This window comes from Bufo gargarizans, chromosome 2 (genome assembly GCF_014858855.1).
Source record: "Bufo gargarizans isolate SCDJY-AF-19 chromosome 2, ASM1485885v1, whole genome shotgun sequence".
Classification (NCBI taxonomy): Eukaryota; Metazoa; Chordata; class Amphibia; order Anura; family Bufonidae; genus Bufo; species Bufo gargarizans.
Window position 1 is genome coordinate 387714759 of NC_058081.1, and position 13452 is coordinate 387728210.

The 13452-nt window shown below is 42.9% G+C and overlaps 1 protein-coding gene across 3 annotated transcripts in view; it reads right to left on the reverse strand.

Annotated features, from left to right (window-relative positions):
* The window catches only part of RAB24 (RAB24, member RAS oncogene family), a 55659-nt gene extending 42290 nt beyond the window's left edge, over window positions 1-13369 (reverse strand). The window contains exons 1-5 of one of the 3 annotated variants that reach the window (XM_044280796.1): window positions 12989-13369; window positions 9094-9162; window positions 6333-6411; window positions 3659-3726; window positions 3477-3576 (exon numbers count right to left, since the gene is read on the reverse strand). In XM_044280796.1, the coding sequence (XP_044136731.1) occupies window positions 3477-3576; window positions 3659-3726; window positions 6333-6411; window positions 9094-9162; window positions 12989-13105 (433 nt within the window). In that variant the 5' untranslated portion in view covers window positions 13106-13369. The remainder of the gene's footprint in view (window positions 1-3476; window positions 3577-3658; window positions 3727-6332; window positions 6412-9093; window positions 9163-12988) is intronic. The other 2 variants (XM_044280794.1, XM_044280795.1) reach the window with 2 other exon arrangements.
* Window positions 13370-13452: the final 83 nt, after the last annotated feature.

Here is a 13452-nt window from a genome sequence, read left to right on the forward strand (position 1 = left end):
ACGAGTGAGCATTCACAATCATTGTCACACCCTTTTAACATTGCTGAACTGAGCAAAGCCCTTAAAAGATCCCCCCCCCCCCCCCCCTCCGTAAAAGTCCGGGCTCAGACAGTCTACCGATGAAATACTACGAGTCCTTTGAAACAACCCTCCTGCCTAGATTCCTACATGTCTGTAATTCATTATGGGAAGGCAGATCCTTGCATCCACATATGCTTGCAGCCCAAATAACAATTATCCCCAAGGAAGGGAAAGACCCCTCATTGTGTGCCAGCTACAGACAGATATCCTTGCTAAATACAGACCTGAAATTACTAGCTAAGATGTTGGCCTCCCGCCTCCAGTCGCTCTTACCCCAGCTGATCCATATGGAGCAAGTGGGCTTTGTCGGAGGACGTGAGGGGAGAATGAATATAAGTTGCCTGATCAACATTATACACCATGCCCATTCTACATCTACTCCATTAGTTCTTTTTTCAGGGAATGACTATAAAAGGGAAAACCCATTCACTTGCTGCATTTGCAGACGACCTCCTCCTCATTATAACGAACCCCATGGAAGCCTTCCCAGCGATTCATACCTTGCTGGAGTACTATGGATCCCTCTCTAATTTCAAGGTCAACTACACCAAGTCACAAGTCTTAAATGTATCTTTAGACACGCAAACACAAGACCTCTTAGAACGAAATACTCCTTTCTCATGGTCCACCAGCAGTATCCCTTTCCTAGGCGTGAATATCACTTCCCACTATTCAAAACTGTATGCGGGGAAATTTTAAAAATACACCGCGAAAAATCTATGATGTTATGACATCATGGGATTTACCTATTACCTCCTGGTTTCGCCGCAGAACCTTAATTAAATCAATGGTCCTTCCGAAGGTATTGTACTATCTGCAAGCATTGCCAATCTGTATACCTAGAACATTCTTCCTACAGCTAAAGGGGATACTGACGCGCTTCCTCTGGAGTAGTGCCAAACCGAGACTGCGTTATAGCCAAGTGATTAAACATCAGACCAGTACCAGACTTTCTTATATATCATAAGTCAATTCAGGGCCTTAGGGTTTTAGAATGGTTACGTAATCCGCCGGAGAGGTTAGATGTGGTGTTAGAACAAGACCTAGTGGGACTTCCTTTGCACTCCTTAGCCTTACTCACGAGTCATAGACAGGAGGCCATGAAGCAAATAACTAATCCCCTTACACGTAAAACCCTCAAGGTATGGTTCGCAGGAGTTGTGGGGAAACTGATAACAGAACAAACCTCATCATTATTGCAGGTTAGAGATGTATTGTGGGACTCCACACCCCTGAGTTTAGATCCACGCTGGGAGACGGGCATAAAGCAAATTCCACCCTGATACTTGATGTTTTTTTGTAACCACCGGGGGGGGGGGGGGGGGGGGGATGATGTAGCTCTTGAGCACCCCCAAATAGAGAATCTATCCCACTTTCAGTATGCACACATCTTAAAGGCCATCACAGGGAAGTTGTTACAGAGCCAGAGTGCCCCCCACTCAATTCGAGCAAATGATCTTGGGGAAGAACAAAGTAAGAAAATCTCCAAAATCTGTCTCCCTCTTTGATACTCCCTAAACAGCAACACCTCCCTTTATTAGGAGTTGGGAGAGAGACCTAGATATCAAATTCTCCCCTGATTAAATTAAATTAATGCTATCACAAACTAACAAAATTTCTAGATGCGTACGCCTACAAGAGAATTACTATAAATTGGTAACCAGATGGTACTACACTCCGACTAGGATACACAACATTTTCCCCTCTTCCTCATCGAAGTGTTGGAGATGCTTAGATACTGAAGGCTCATTCATACACATATGGTGGGATTGTCATCTGGCAAAACCCTTCTGGAAAGGGGTGTGTGATATTATCTCCATTTTGACTATTAGGGTTCTTCCACTCAAGCCACAATTCTGCCTGATAGGTCTGAAAGCACCGTGTTGTCACTCTCCACATGCTAACCGCCTACAACAACAACTTTTGGCAGTTGCTAGACTTCTCATAGCCTCAAACTGGAAGTCGAGAACAGTGCCTACTGTTCCTCAATGGATAGCTCGTTGCGATCAAGTGTATCGGTTAGAACAAATAGCGCATTGGGAGATCAATAATACTCCTCTATTTGAAAAAGTTTGGGGGTCCTGGAAGGAATTCTGTGATTTTACTTAAAAGATGATGGCCTTGCAGGCTGTAAGCGATTTCCATTCACTATACGATTCACTGTATAACTTACCATATGATTCACTGCATGCGTTAAACTAACTCGCCTCCTTATGACATTCCCATGGAATGTTAATAAAGAGGGTAGGTAATGCGAATGATGGCAACTCATCTTCTGTCACTTGTTGATGTTTTTTGTTATTTATTGCTTTATAAAATTACTGCAATGTGCCCAAGTAACTGTCGGATTCTATGTCGCTTTGTGTGTGAACACATTCTGATGTAACTCAAAGGTACAAGATGACGACATTCTAAATCTTATTTACAATAAAATATTTTATAAACACAAAAAAAAAAAAAGGTCCAGCAAAATCTGCCTTCCAAAAACCATAAAGCGCACCTTTCCCTCTACACCCTACTGTGTGCTTGTACAGTAGTTTACGGCCACATATGGGGTGTTTCTGCAAACTACAGAATCAGGGCAATAAATATAGCATTTTGTTTGGCTGTTAACCCTTGCTTTGTTACTGGAAAAAAAATTGATTAAAATGAAAATGTGCCCAAAAATCTAAATTCTGAAATTTTATCACCATTTGCCATTAACTCTTGTGGAACACCTAAAGGGTTAACGAAATTTGTAAAAATCAGTTTTGAATACCTTGAGGGGTGTAGTTTCTAGAATGGGGTCATTTTTGGGTGGTTTCTACTATGCAAGTCTCACAAAGTGACTTCAGACCTGAACTGGTCCCTAAAAGGTGGGTTTTTGAAAATTTCTGAAAAATTTCTAGATTTGCTTCTAAACCTTGTAACATCCCCAAAAAATAAAATATAATTCCCAAAATGATCCAAACATAAAGTAGACATATGGGGAATGTAAAGTAAAGTAATAACTATTTTTGGAGGTATTACTATGTATTATAGAAGTAGAGAAATTGAAACTTTGCTATTTTTTAAATTTTTTGGTCAATTTGGTATTTTTTAATAAATAAAAAAGATTTTTTTTTTTTTTTTTTACTTCATTTTACCAGTGTCATGAAGTACAATATGTGATGAAAAAACAATCTCAGAATGGCCTGGATAAGTCAAAGCGTTTTAAAGTTATCAGCACTTAAAGTGACACTGGTCAGATTTGCAAAAAAATGGCCTGGTCCTTAAGGTGAAATAATGCTGTGTCCCTAAGGGGATAATGTTATAAAAAAAAAAAAAAAAAAAAAAAAAAAAAAAAGGGGGGGGGGGGGGGGGGGCTAAAGACTTTCCTAATGCATTGAATATGTGCATTATTGTGTTGACCTTACCATCTGCATAATCCTGCACATCATGGAAGTCCACTTGTCTCATACTCTTGTCGTTTTCGACCAAGTCGCTTTTTGTTCCACAAATGTATATCCGGCAATGCTGTCAACAGAAGGAAACATTACTAGGATCAAGGGAGCAGGCCTGGTGTCCAGATGATAGATCTATGCTGGGCTATACCAACCTCTTTGAAGTTCTGCAGCTCATTTACCCAAAATTTTACCCTTTCAAAACTGCTGCAGTCTGTGAGATCTGAGAGGAGAGGAAAAACGGTGTAATGACTGTCAGAAAATACTAAAACATATTATACAATGAAAATATTTTGACCCCATTCTTGCTTCCATTTTAAGTGTGGGTCAGTGGAAGAAAAGTTATGTAACTAATATATATATTAACTTTATAGATACACACCATAAAATAGTATTAAAGGGGCTATCCTATGATTAGTAAAAAAAAAAAAAAAAAAAAAAAAAAAAAAAAAAGAAAATCAGACATAATATAGTACATGACAGTCTCTTTCTTGCAAAACTAGAACCATCCCTGTACCCTATATTAAGCTGACAGCTCAACGGGGCGTGTCATATTTGCTGGAGCTCTCTCCCCATTACAGCTCAGAAGGCAGTTGAAGGATGAAACTGAGAATGTGCGGCCTTCTCCGTGAGCAGGACAAAGAAATAAAAAAGAACAAACAGCAGGTGGCGCTATACAGATACATTTTATTGAATAACTCAGTGGCTATACAATTACAAAAGTATTCATATCTAGGTGCTGGTTTGAAAACTGTAAAGAAAAAAAAATATAAAGATTGGAGGACAACCCCTTTAAGGGGGCATTATACATTTGAGTTATAGTAATGACATGTTAGGGTGGTGTGACAGTTTTTATTTTGCTGCCTATTGTTTGCAGAAAACGCTGCAGCCAGGCGTTCGCAGAAAGCTAAATGGAAATATGAATACACAGCAGGAATTTTTTGTGGCATTTGCCCTCACATTTGGAGCATTTTTTGGCCCATGGCTTTTTTTTTTTTTTTCAAAAGGCTGCATATGCTCTAGGATGGAGGTTTTTTTTTTTTTTTTATGCTGCATATGCTCTAGGATGGAGTTTTTTCTTCCAGATGTTTCCTACAGACTACTCTACTATAGGAAAAAAAATAAAAAAATCTCCATCTTAAAAAAAAAAAAACACATGTGAAAAATATGTGGCCAGGAAAACTGCAACAAAAATAAATATGTAAAAAAATAAAAAAATTGTGTGTGCAAAAAAATAAAATAAAAAATAAATAGGCTACCCGCACACATTTCAGATTATGCAAGCAACACGTGGATGCAGGAAAATCAGTTTGAAGACCCGCACCCATGTGCACATAGCTTTATGAGCATTGGAAGACCCCATTTTCGTTTTAAATGTATCTCCCCCCATAAGTTTTGGAAGATACAGCCTTCAAACATGAATGATACAGAAATCTTGGAGTAACGACACAAAAGTAAAACTTCAAGATATGAACATATCCTGCATGACACTGAGGCATTTTGCATGGATGTCAGTTGTAATGGGTTTGATAAGGTAGGTGTATGCTTTATTTTTAGAGGATGGGGAAGATTTTTGCATTTTTCTTCATTTATTTTATTTATTATTTTATGACATCCTAATTTATTGTATTAACTTACATTTTAATTCATTTAGTTTTACTACTGGGGATAAGGGGAACTAACTCTCCTTAGGGAGAGAGCACCTTAATCAGTGTGAGGAGACTTATAGGCCATACATGCTCCTGGAATTCTGGGAGGGAAGGGATGCAAATGAGCTCTTAACAAGCTCTGCCTCTAATGCCACCAGATGTAAGGCTGGTTTCACACGGGCGTCTCATTTTGGCTCTGGATGCGTCCCGGGTGCATTGCGGCAAACCCGTGGGTTAAAAAAACTGACTGTGGTACCCAGACCCGAACTTCTTCACTGAAGTTCAGGTTTGGGTTCGGTGTTGTGTAGATGTAATTGTGTGAAGAGACTTATAGGACATACATGCTCCTCTGGAATTCTGGGAGGGAAGGGATGCAAAAGATCTCTACTGGGTATAGTTATGCAGGGAACTAATAATGTACATGTTCCCTGTGTCTCCATATATAGATCACCAATAACTAATCATTGTTATACAGAGACATCATGAATCCTGGTTTCCCTGCATTACCTGGAGACCCCTCAGCCCACAATATCCCTCTGATGTCACTAATGACATCCTGGGGTTCCCTAGCAACTGCCCAAATACAGAAACTACTTTTCTGCCACCAGAAACACAGCGCTCAGTATGACTGCTGTCTTCAAGGGTTTTTAGTGATAAAGAACTGAAGTTTTCTGTTTTCTATCACAAAACAGGACTGGGGTGTTAGTATGACAGCTTGATCCTCCTGCTGAGACTGTAGAGCCATCAGAGAGATGTAAATTAGAAGGCTTCCAGCACAGGCACTGTGCCACTAGCCTGGTAAATTACTCAGGGCGGGAGGGTAGAGGCTACATTCCTAATGCCCAGAGGAGTATAGCGTGGTTCATGGATTTAGGTTATTTGTACAGGAAATTTTCTCTGGCTACACTCTGCCTCAAAGTGGTTCCACAAGATTCCACACTGTTCTTTAACGCATGACTGCTCCTACAATGGAGACAAAAGGCAGTCTTTTTTTTGCTTCAATAGCACTAGGATTCAGATTTTATTTTTTTCATGGGCTAAAACGGACAATTATTAGTCTTAGCTTTCTGTTCAATGCACGATAAAGGTTTGTTTTTCCCAAAAAGGTTAAAAAATTTTTTAAAAAAATGTAGTATATTAACAACAGACAATAAACCATCTTTTTTTTTTAGCCTTTTACCATAGCAGACAATAGCAGCTTTAGCTCCCCGATAATAAATGCGACTCATAGCCTCATAACGTTCTGAGCCTGCAGTATCCTGGAAAAGAAAATACACTTTTACATAAAACTGTTAATATCTAATGGCAGGACTATATAAATATAGTTTACATCTCAAAGTGTATGTTGTAAATATCAATTATTAGGTCCAGCAATCACAAACGCTTATGGTGCAGTTTAAAGCAATCACAGAAGTACAGGTGCATCTCAATAAATAAGAATATCATCAAAAAGTTACTTTACTTCAGTAATTCAAAAAGCTAAACTGATACATACATTCATTATATGCATTTCAAGCACTTCTAGCTTACAGCTAATGACAACCCAAAAGTTAATATCTCAGTAAATTAGAATATTATATAAGACCAATTAAAGATTTTTAATACAGAAATGTTGTATGTACAGTATATGCAATCCATACTTGGTCGGGGCTCCTTTTGCATGAATTACTGCATCAATGCTGCGTGGCATGGAGGTAGGGCTGAAACGATTACTCGATCAAATCGAATAACTGGACACAAAAATAAAATAAAAAAATCATCCTTAGTTTGTGCCATGCGACCATGGAGCATGAGTGAAGCGCTTGCTACTACTCACGCTCTGTGGTGCACCGCGCTGCACTGTATCCCGAAACATCGTCAGCACATACTGCACGTAAGCAATCACTATGACCTGACGATGTGCGACGTCAGGATACAGTGCAGAGCGCGAAGAAGACGATGCAACTGTGGAGTGTCAGTGGTGCCCCTACAGGAAAGGTAAGCATATTTCACTGGTGCTGGGGACTGGTAGCTAGGAGGGGAGATGATGGTGCTGTGAAGATTGATGGCATGGATGGGACCGATGGCATGGGGTCTGATGATAGCATGGAGAGGGGGGTGATGAGTTTTTATAAAGGAAAACGTTCTTTTAAATTCGTTTTTCTCTTATTACAGTACTCGATTAATCGTTGGAGTAATCGGTAGAATACTTGATTACAAAAATAATCAATAGCTGCAGTCCTACATGGAGGCGATCAGCCTGTGGCACTGCTGAGGTGTTATGGAAGCCCAGGTTGCTTTGAAGTGGCCATCAGCTTGTCTGCATTGTTGGTTCCGGTGTCTGTCATCTTCCTCTTGACAATACTTCATAGATTCTCTATGGGGTTTAGGTCAGACAAGTTTGCTGGCCAATCAAGCAGAGTGATATCATGGTTATTAAACCGGGTATTGGTTGATTTTGAGCCAAAACCAGGTGTGGCTCTAAACACAGAACAGGTGCAGATCTTTCCATTAGGCCTCCCGTGGCCATGCTGCAGGCCGCAATGTACGAACACCGACCGTGGGGCAGCCGCAGCAGATCACAGACCCATTCACTTTAATGAGTCTGTGATCCGGCCATTCCGCAAAAAGATAGAACATGTTCTATCTCTTTGCGGAACGTAAGTACGGGACGAAACCCCATGGAAGCACTCCGTAGTGCTTCTGTTCCACATCTCTGGATTTGCGGACCCATTCAAGTCAATGGGTCCGCATCAGTGATGCAGAATGCACACAGAACATTGCCAGTGTATTGCGGATCCGCATATGCGGTCTGCAATACGGCAACGGAACACCTACGGTTGTGTGCAGTAGGCCTTATACCTTATGTCTGTGGAGGATCCAATCCTGGTTTTGGCTCAAAATCACTGATGAAAATCACTGACCAAAACACTGATGTGTGAATGAGGCTTAAAGGCTGTCACCTCTTTTTACCCTATAGAGATGCGGACATGTACGGCTAGATCGCCATTAGCGTTTCCGCAATATACCCGTCTCATATCTCTGAGTGGTTTTATTAAGTGTAAAAAATGATTTTGTAGATATGTAAATCAGCCTGGTAAGGAGCCCAAGGGGCTGTACTAACTGTTCTGGAGCCCAGCCACGCCCCCCTGTGAAGGAGCCCAGCACCGCCTGTACCCACGAATCTCCTCCTTGCTTACAAAGTCAGATCGCCGCGAGATCGAGCATGCACAGGTCTGGCATAGTGTTCCTTTCCTGTGCTGGCATCAGCCTCAGGGAAGGAACTGCGCATGTGCGAGCTCACGCATTGTGAGATTATGGCAATCTAACTGTGAGCAAGGAGGAGAGTCAGAGGACGCAGGGGGTGCTGGGCTCCTTACCAGGCTGATTCACACACACATATATTATAATTTTTTTAACAGAAATAAAACCACTCAGAGCTATGGGACAGCTATATTGCGGACACAAATCCCTTTAAAGCAGTGATGTCAAACTCGTGGCCCTCCAGCTGTTGCAAAACTACAACTCCCATCATGCCTGGGCATACTACAGCTATCAGGGAATGATGGGAGTTGTAGTTTTGCAACATCTGGAGGGCCATGAGTTTGACATCCATGCTTTAAAGCTTGTCAGCAGAGAGAAGCATGGAGTAGTATAACATTTCTTGGTAGACAGCTGCACTGACATCACACGGTGACAAGGATGCGGACATCACAGTGTGCTGTCTGCGAAAAAAAATTGCAGACCCGATGAAATAAACGGGTCTGCAGCCTATCTGCAGAAAATGCGGATCTGATGTGGACCACAAATACGGTCATGTGAATGGGGCCTAACTGAAATCTGTTGGATACAGATTAGGTAGCTGTGGATTATTTAAATCCTAAATATATTAAAGTGGCTCCAAGCTACATTTAAAACTTCCCAATTTTGATGATGAATGATAATCTCCCAGCACTACTTACCCAAATTCCCAATGTCACATTACGGCCTCCAACACTTAAAGCCTTGGCAACAAATGCTGCCCCAATAGTCTATAAAAACAAAAACAAAGAAGAAAGTCATGAATACATGGTATAATGGGATTAATTATATTTATATGAAATCTAATACAGCAAGGTCTTATACGGGTGAATGGAGGAAAAGGCTAATAATGATCTTTATATAGCACCAACATATACCACAGCACTTTACATCAGAGCGTACATGTACAAACATTACATAGTAACCAAGAAAAGAGGAATGTGGGCAACTACCCGTAGGCACTTTGCATGGTACCATTGTGATGTTGTGTATTCTCCCATAGAAGTAACACTTCTAGGACTGGATAGCTCTGTAATTACAGCAAGTGCTGGAGCCTTCACACCCCCTATAGATTTCTGGGGGTACTGTGCATGGGCCATAAAGTGAATGCGTTACTGAAAGTCAAAACCAGATCGCGACATCTCCTTTTTTTCTATCAGTTTTTATTTTCTGATTGCAGATTGTTATAATTATATTACCTTAACATGATAATTAGGGCAGCCATCTTGCCCAAGATGCTGTTAAAAGCATTTACAGAATCCACCACTGGCCATAGACACAATGGACAGGAGGGGAAATCATTGACTGGTCAGGAGGGAGTAGATGAGCGGTGATATCACCCATTTTCCATGATGGATCCTGTGTTATCTATATAGAAAGGTGCTATCTGTCATTGTAATCCTGCCTATAATGATGAAAAAAAGATCTGAAGATCAAAGAGTGGTGATAAATATTAGCTGGTGTGAAAACTGAAAACTGCTGGATTTTAGGATTTTTTTTAAATATAGTCACATAGAAAAATTAAAGACAGCATCACCAGAAAATCTTTATGAAAACATGATTTAAACCATGGTTATATATAGGCAATTTTTCCCTCTAAAAGCAGAGTAATCCCAATGGTAGAATGAAGATGGCGGGGATTGAGTATACATGCAGGATTCAGGAATACATTAAGTTTCATAATGCGAGAAGTCCTGACTCCGTGAATGCGCTAAAGCAGAAGAGCAGGAAACTAAACTCAGTTTATTTGATCTAAATTGGGGTTCATGCACCCGGACATATTACAGTTCTGTGTCGGGGCTGTTAGTGTTAATTCTATTGGCAGGAATAAAAAATAAAAAAAAAACGGCTTTGTTTTCCCCATTACCAGGCACCAGGTTCATGGGCAGTGTCAATCATCCTGTGTGGGCGGGGTTATCAGGACTCTCTCACCTAGGAGTCCTGTCATCATTTACTCTGCTTTTTACTATGAAATCCTGTTCTTAAAGGGAACCTGTCACCGGGATTTTGTGTATAGAGCTGAGGCCATGGGTTGCTAGATGGCCGCTAGCACATCCGCAATATCCAGTCCCCATAGCTCTGTGTGCTTTTATTGTGTAAGAAAAACGATTTGATACATATGCAAATTAACCTGAGATGAGTCCTGTATGTGAGATGAGTCAGGGACAGGACTCATCTCAGGTTAATTTGCATATGTATCAAATCGTTTTTCTTACACAATAAAAGCACACAGAGCTATGGGGACTGGATATTGCGGATGTGCTAGCGGCCATCTAGCAACCCATGTCCTCAGCTCTATACACAAAATCCCGGTGACAGGTTCCCTTTAATCATATAAACGTACCATAAATACTAAAGGTCAGCTTCTCTCCCTCTATCATAAGCGGCAGTGAGATAAAGCAGCAGAAATCACCTGACACTTTAAGGCCACTGTCAAATGGTCATTTATTGGTCAGGACGGTGATACAGTCGACTACTGTAGTGAAGGAGGTGGTATTTTGTGCTGCACTGTGCCATGTTTTGTTGGGGTGGTACTTTGTGCTGCACTACAGCACTGCAGACCCTGCCTAATTCTGTTGTCTCCGTCTACTTGTATTGAGCCACCTTCTGTCAATTTGGACCCGCCTAAAACAAGGGCTTCTTTTAGGTTTTTTTCCGGGGCCACTTTAAGTTTCCAATCCGCTCATGCTTTGAAGTACTGGTTCAAAATCCTGACCAAATACTGCTGTGCTGAAGTGGTGTTAGGCCTCAGGCACATAGGTGTATTATGGCACTGTTCTGTACAAGGCAGTAGTAGAGTTATTATTCTAGTGAACGGGGCTTTTACTGCACCTCCGTATGCCTCTGAAATACCCAGGTGTGTCTTTTGTCAGGAGGTGAGGCAGGAAAGGAAGACATGAGGAGAGAGGGGTGCAGCAGGAAAGTGTCAGGATAGAAGGAGATGGTTTATGAGGAGAGAGGGGTGCAGCAGGAAAGTGTCAGGATAGAAGGAGATGGTTTATGAGGAGAGAGGGGTGCAGCAGGAAAGTGTCAGGATAGAAGGAGATGGTTTATGACATGGATGTCAAACTCATGACCCTCCAGATGTTGCAAAACTACAACTCCCATCATTCCCTGATAGCTGTAGTATGCCCAGGCATGATGGGAGTTGTAGTTTTGCAACAGCTGGAGGGCCACGAGTTTGACATCCCTGGTTTATGAGGAGAGAGGGGTACAGCAGGAAAGGGTCAGGATAGAAGGGCACCTTATATGAGGAGAGAGGGGTGCGGCAGGAAAGGGTCAGGATAGAAGGGCACCTTATATGAGGAGAGAGGGGTGCGGCAGGAAAGGGTCAGGATAGAAGGGCACCTTATATGAGGAGAGAGGGGTGCGGCAGGAAAGGGTCAGGATAGAAGGGCACGTTATATGAGGAGAGAGGGGTGCGGCAGGAAAGGGTCAGGATAGAAGGGCACGTTATATGAGGAGAGAGGGGTGCGGCAGGAAAGGGTCAGGATAGAAGGGCACGTTATATGAGGAGAGAGGGGTGCGGCAGGAAAGGGTCAGGATAGAAGGGCACCTTATATGAGGAGAGAGGGGTGCAGCAGGAAAGGGTCAGGATAGAAGGGCACCTTATATGAGGAGAGAGGGGTGCAGCAGGAAAGGGTCAGGATAGAAGGGCACGTTATATGAGGAGAGAGGGGTGCAGCAGGAAAGGGTCAGGATAGAAGGGCACGTTATATGAGGAGAGAGGGGTGCAGCAGGAAAGGGTCAGGATAGAAGGGCACGTTATATGAGGAGAGAGGGGTGCAGCAGGAAAGGGTCAGGATAGAAGGGCACGTTATATGAGGAGAGAGGGGTGCAGCAGGAAAGGGTCAGGATAGAAGGGCACCTTATATGTTATATGAGGGGAGAGGGGATGTGTGTGATATATGAGGGGTTGGTGCAGTAGGAAGTCTGTATAGGAAATAAAGGGTCAGGATAGAAGGGCACCTTATATGAAGAGAGAGGGGTGCAGGAGGAAAGGGTCAGGATAGAAGGGCACGTTATATGAGGAGAGAGGGGTGCAGCAGGAAAGGGTCAGGATAGAAGGGCACCTTATATGAGGAGAGAGGGGTGCAGCAGGAAAGGGTCAGGATAGAAGGGCACCTTATATGAGGAGAGAGGGGTGCAGCAGGAAAGGGTCAGGATAGAAGGGCACCTTATATGAGGAGAGAGGGGTGCAGCAGGAAAGGGTCAGGATAGAAGGGCACCTTATATGTTATATGAGGGGAGAGGGGTGCAGCAGGAAAGGGTCAGGATAGAAGGGCACCTTATATGAGGAGAGAGGGGTGCAGCAGGAAAGGGTCAGGATAGAAGGGCACCTTATATGTTATATGAGGGGAGAGGGGATGTGTGTGATATATGAGGGGTTGGTGCAGTAGGAAGTCTGTATAGGAAATAAAGGGTCAGGCGCTTGGCACAGAACAAGGGGGGGGGGGGGGGGCAGTTTCCTGTTCCTGATGTGGCTAACCCTGGGTACCTGGCAGAAGAGCTGATAGTGAAGAAGTGTTGGGCACACCGGGGTTCATTATGACTTACGTTTTGGTATGGTCCTTGCAAGAAGCGGTGATGGACATATCTCTCCACCAGGCTGGTCTTCCCCACCGACTCCTTCCCCAGCATCACCACCTTGGCATCAACCCGCTGCCCGCTCATGTTGTGTAAAGTAAGCGACCAAGCAGATGAGCCCGCGGCGGATAAGTCATCTGCCACATAAAACACTTGTCAGGGTCTGGCATGCAGTACCGCTTCTGGAACTGAGATAACAGGCAGAGGGAGAAAACCGCAAGACCCCTGTACTGAACGCCGGCCTCCTGGGTGCACGCCCGCACTGTCTACGGCACCTGCTCCCATGACATCTTAACTGTTGTTCTCTACAGGCCTGTCACCGATCCACAACTCCGCCCCTTCGGCCATGGACACACCCACTGCCTTACTTCCTTATGCATGGTTTTAACCCAACCATGGCACAGCGCTCCCGCCCACTTCTGGTTAGGCTCCGC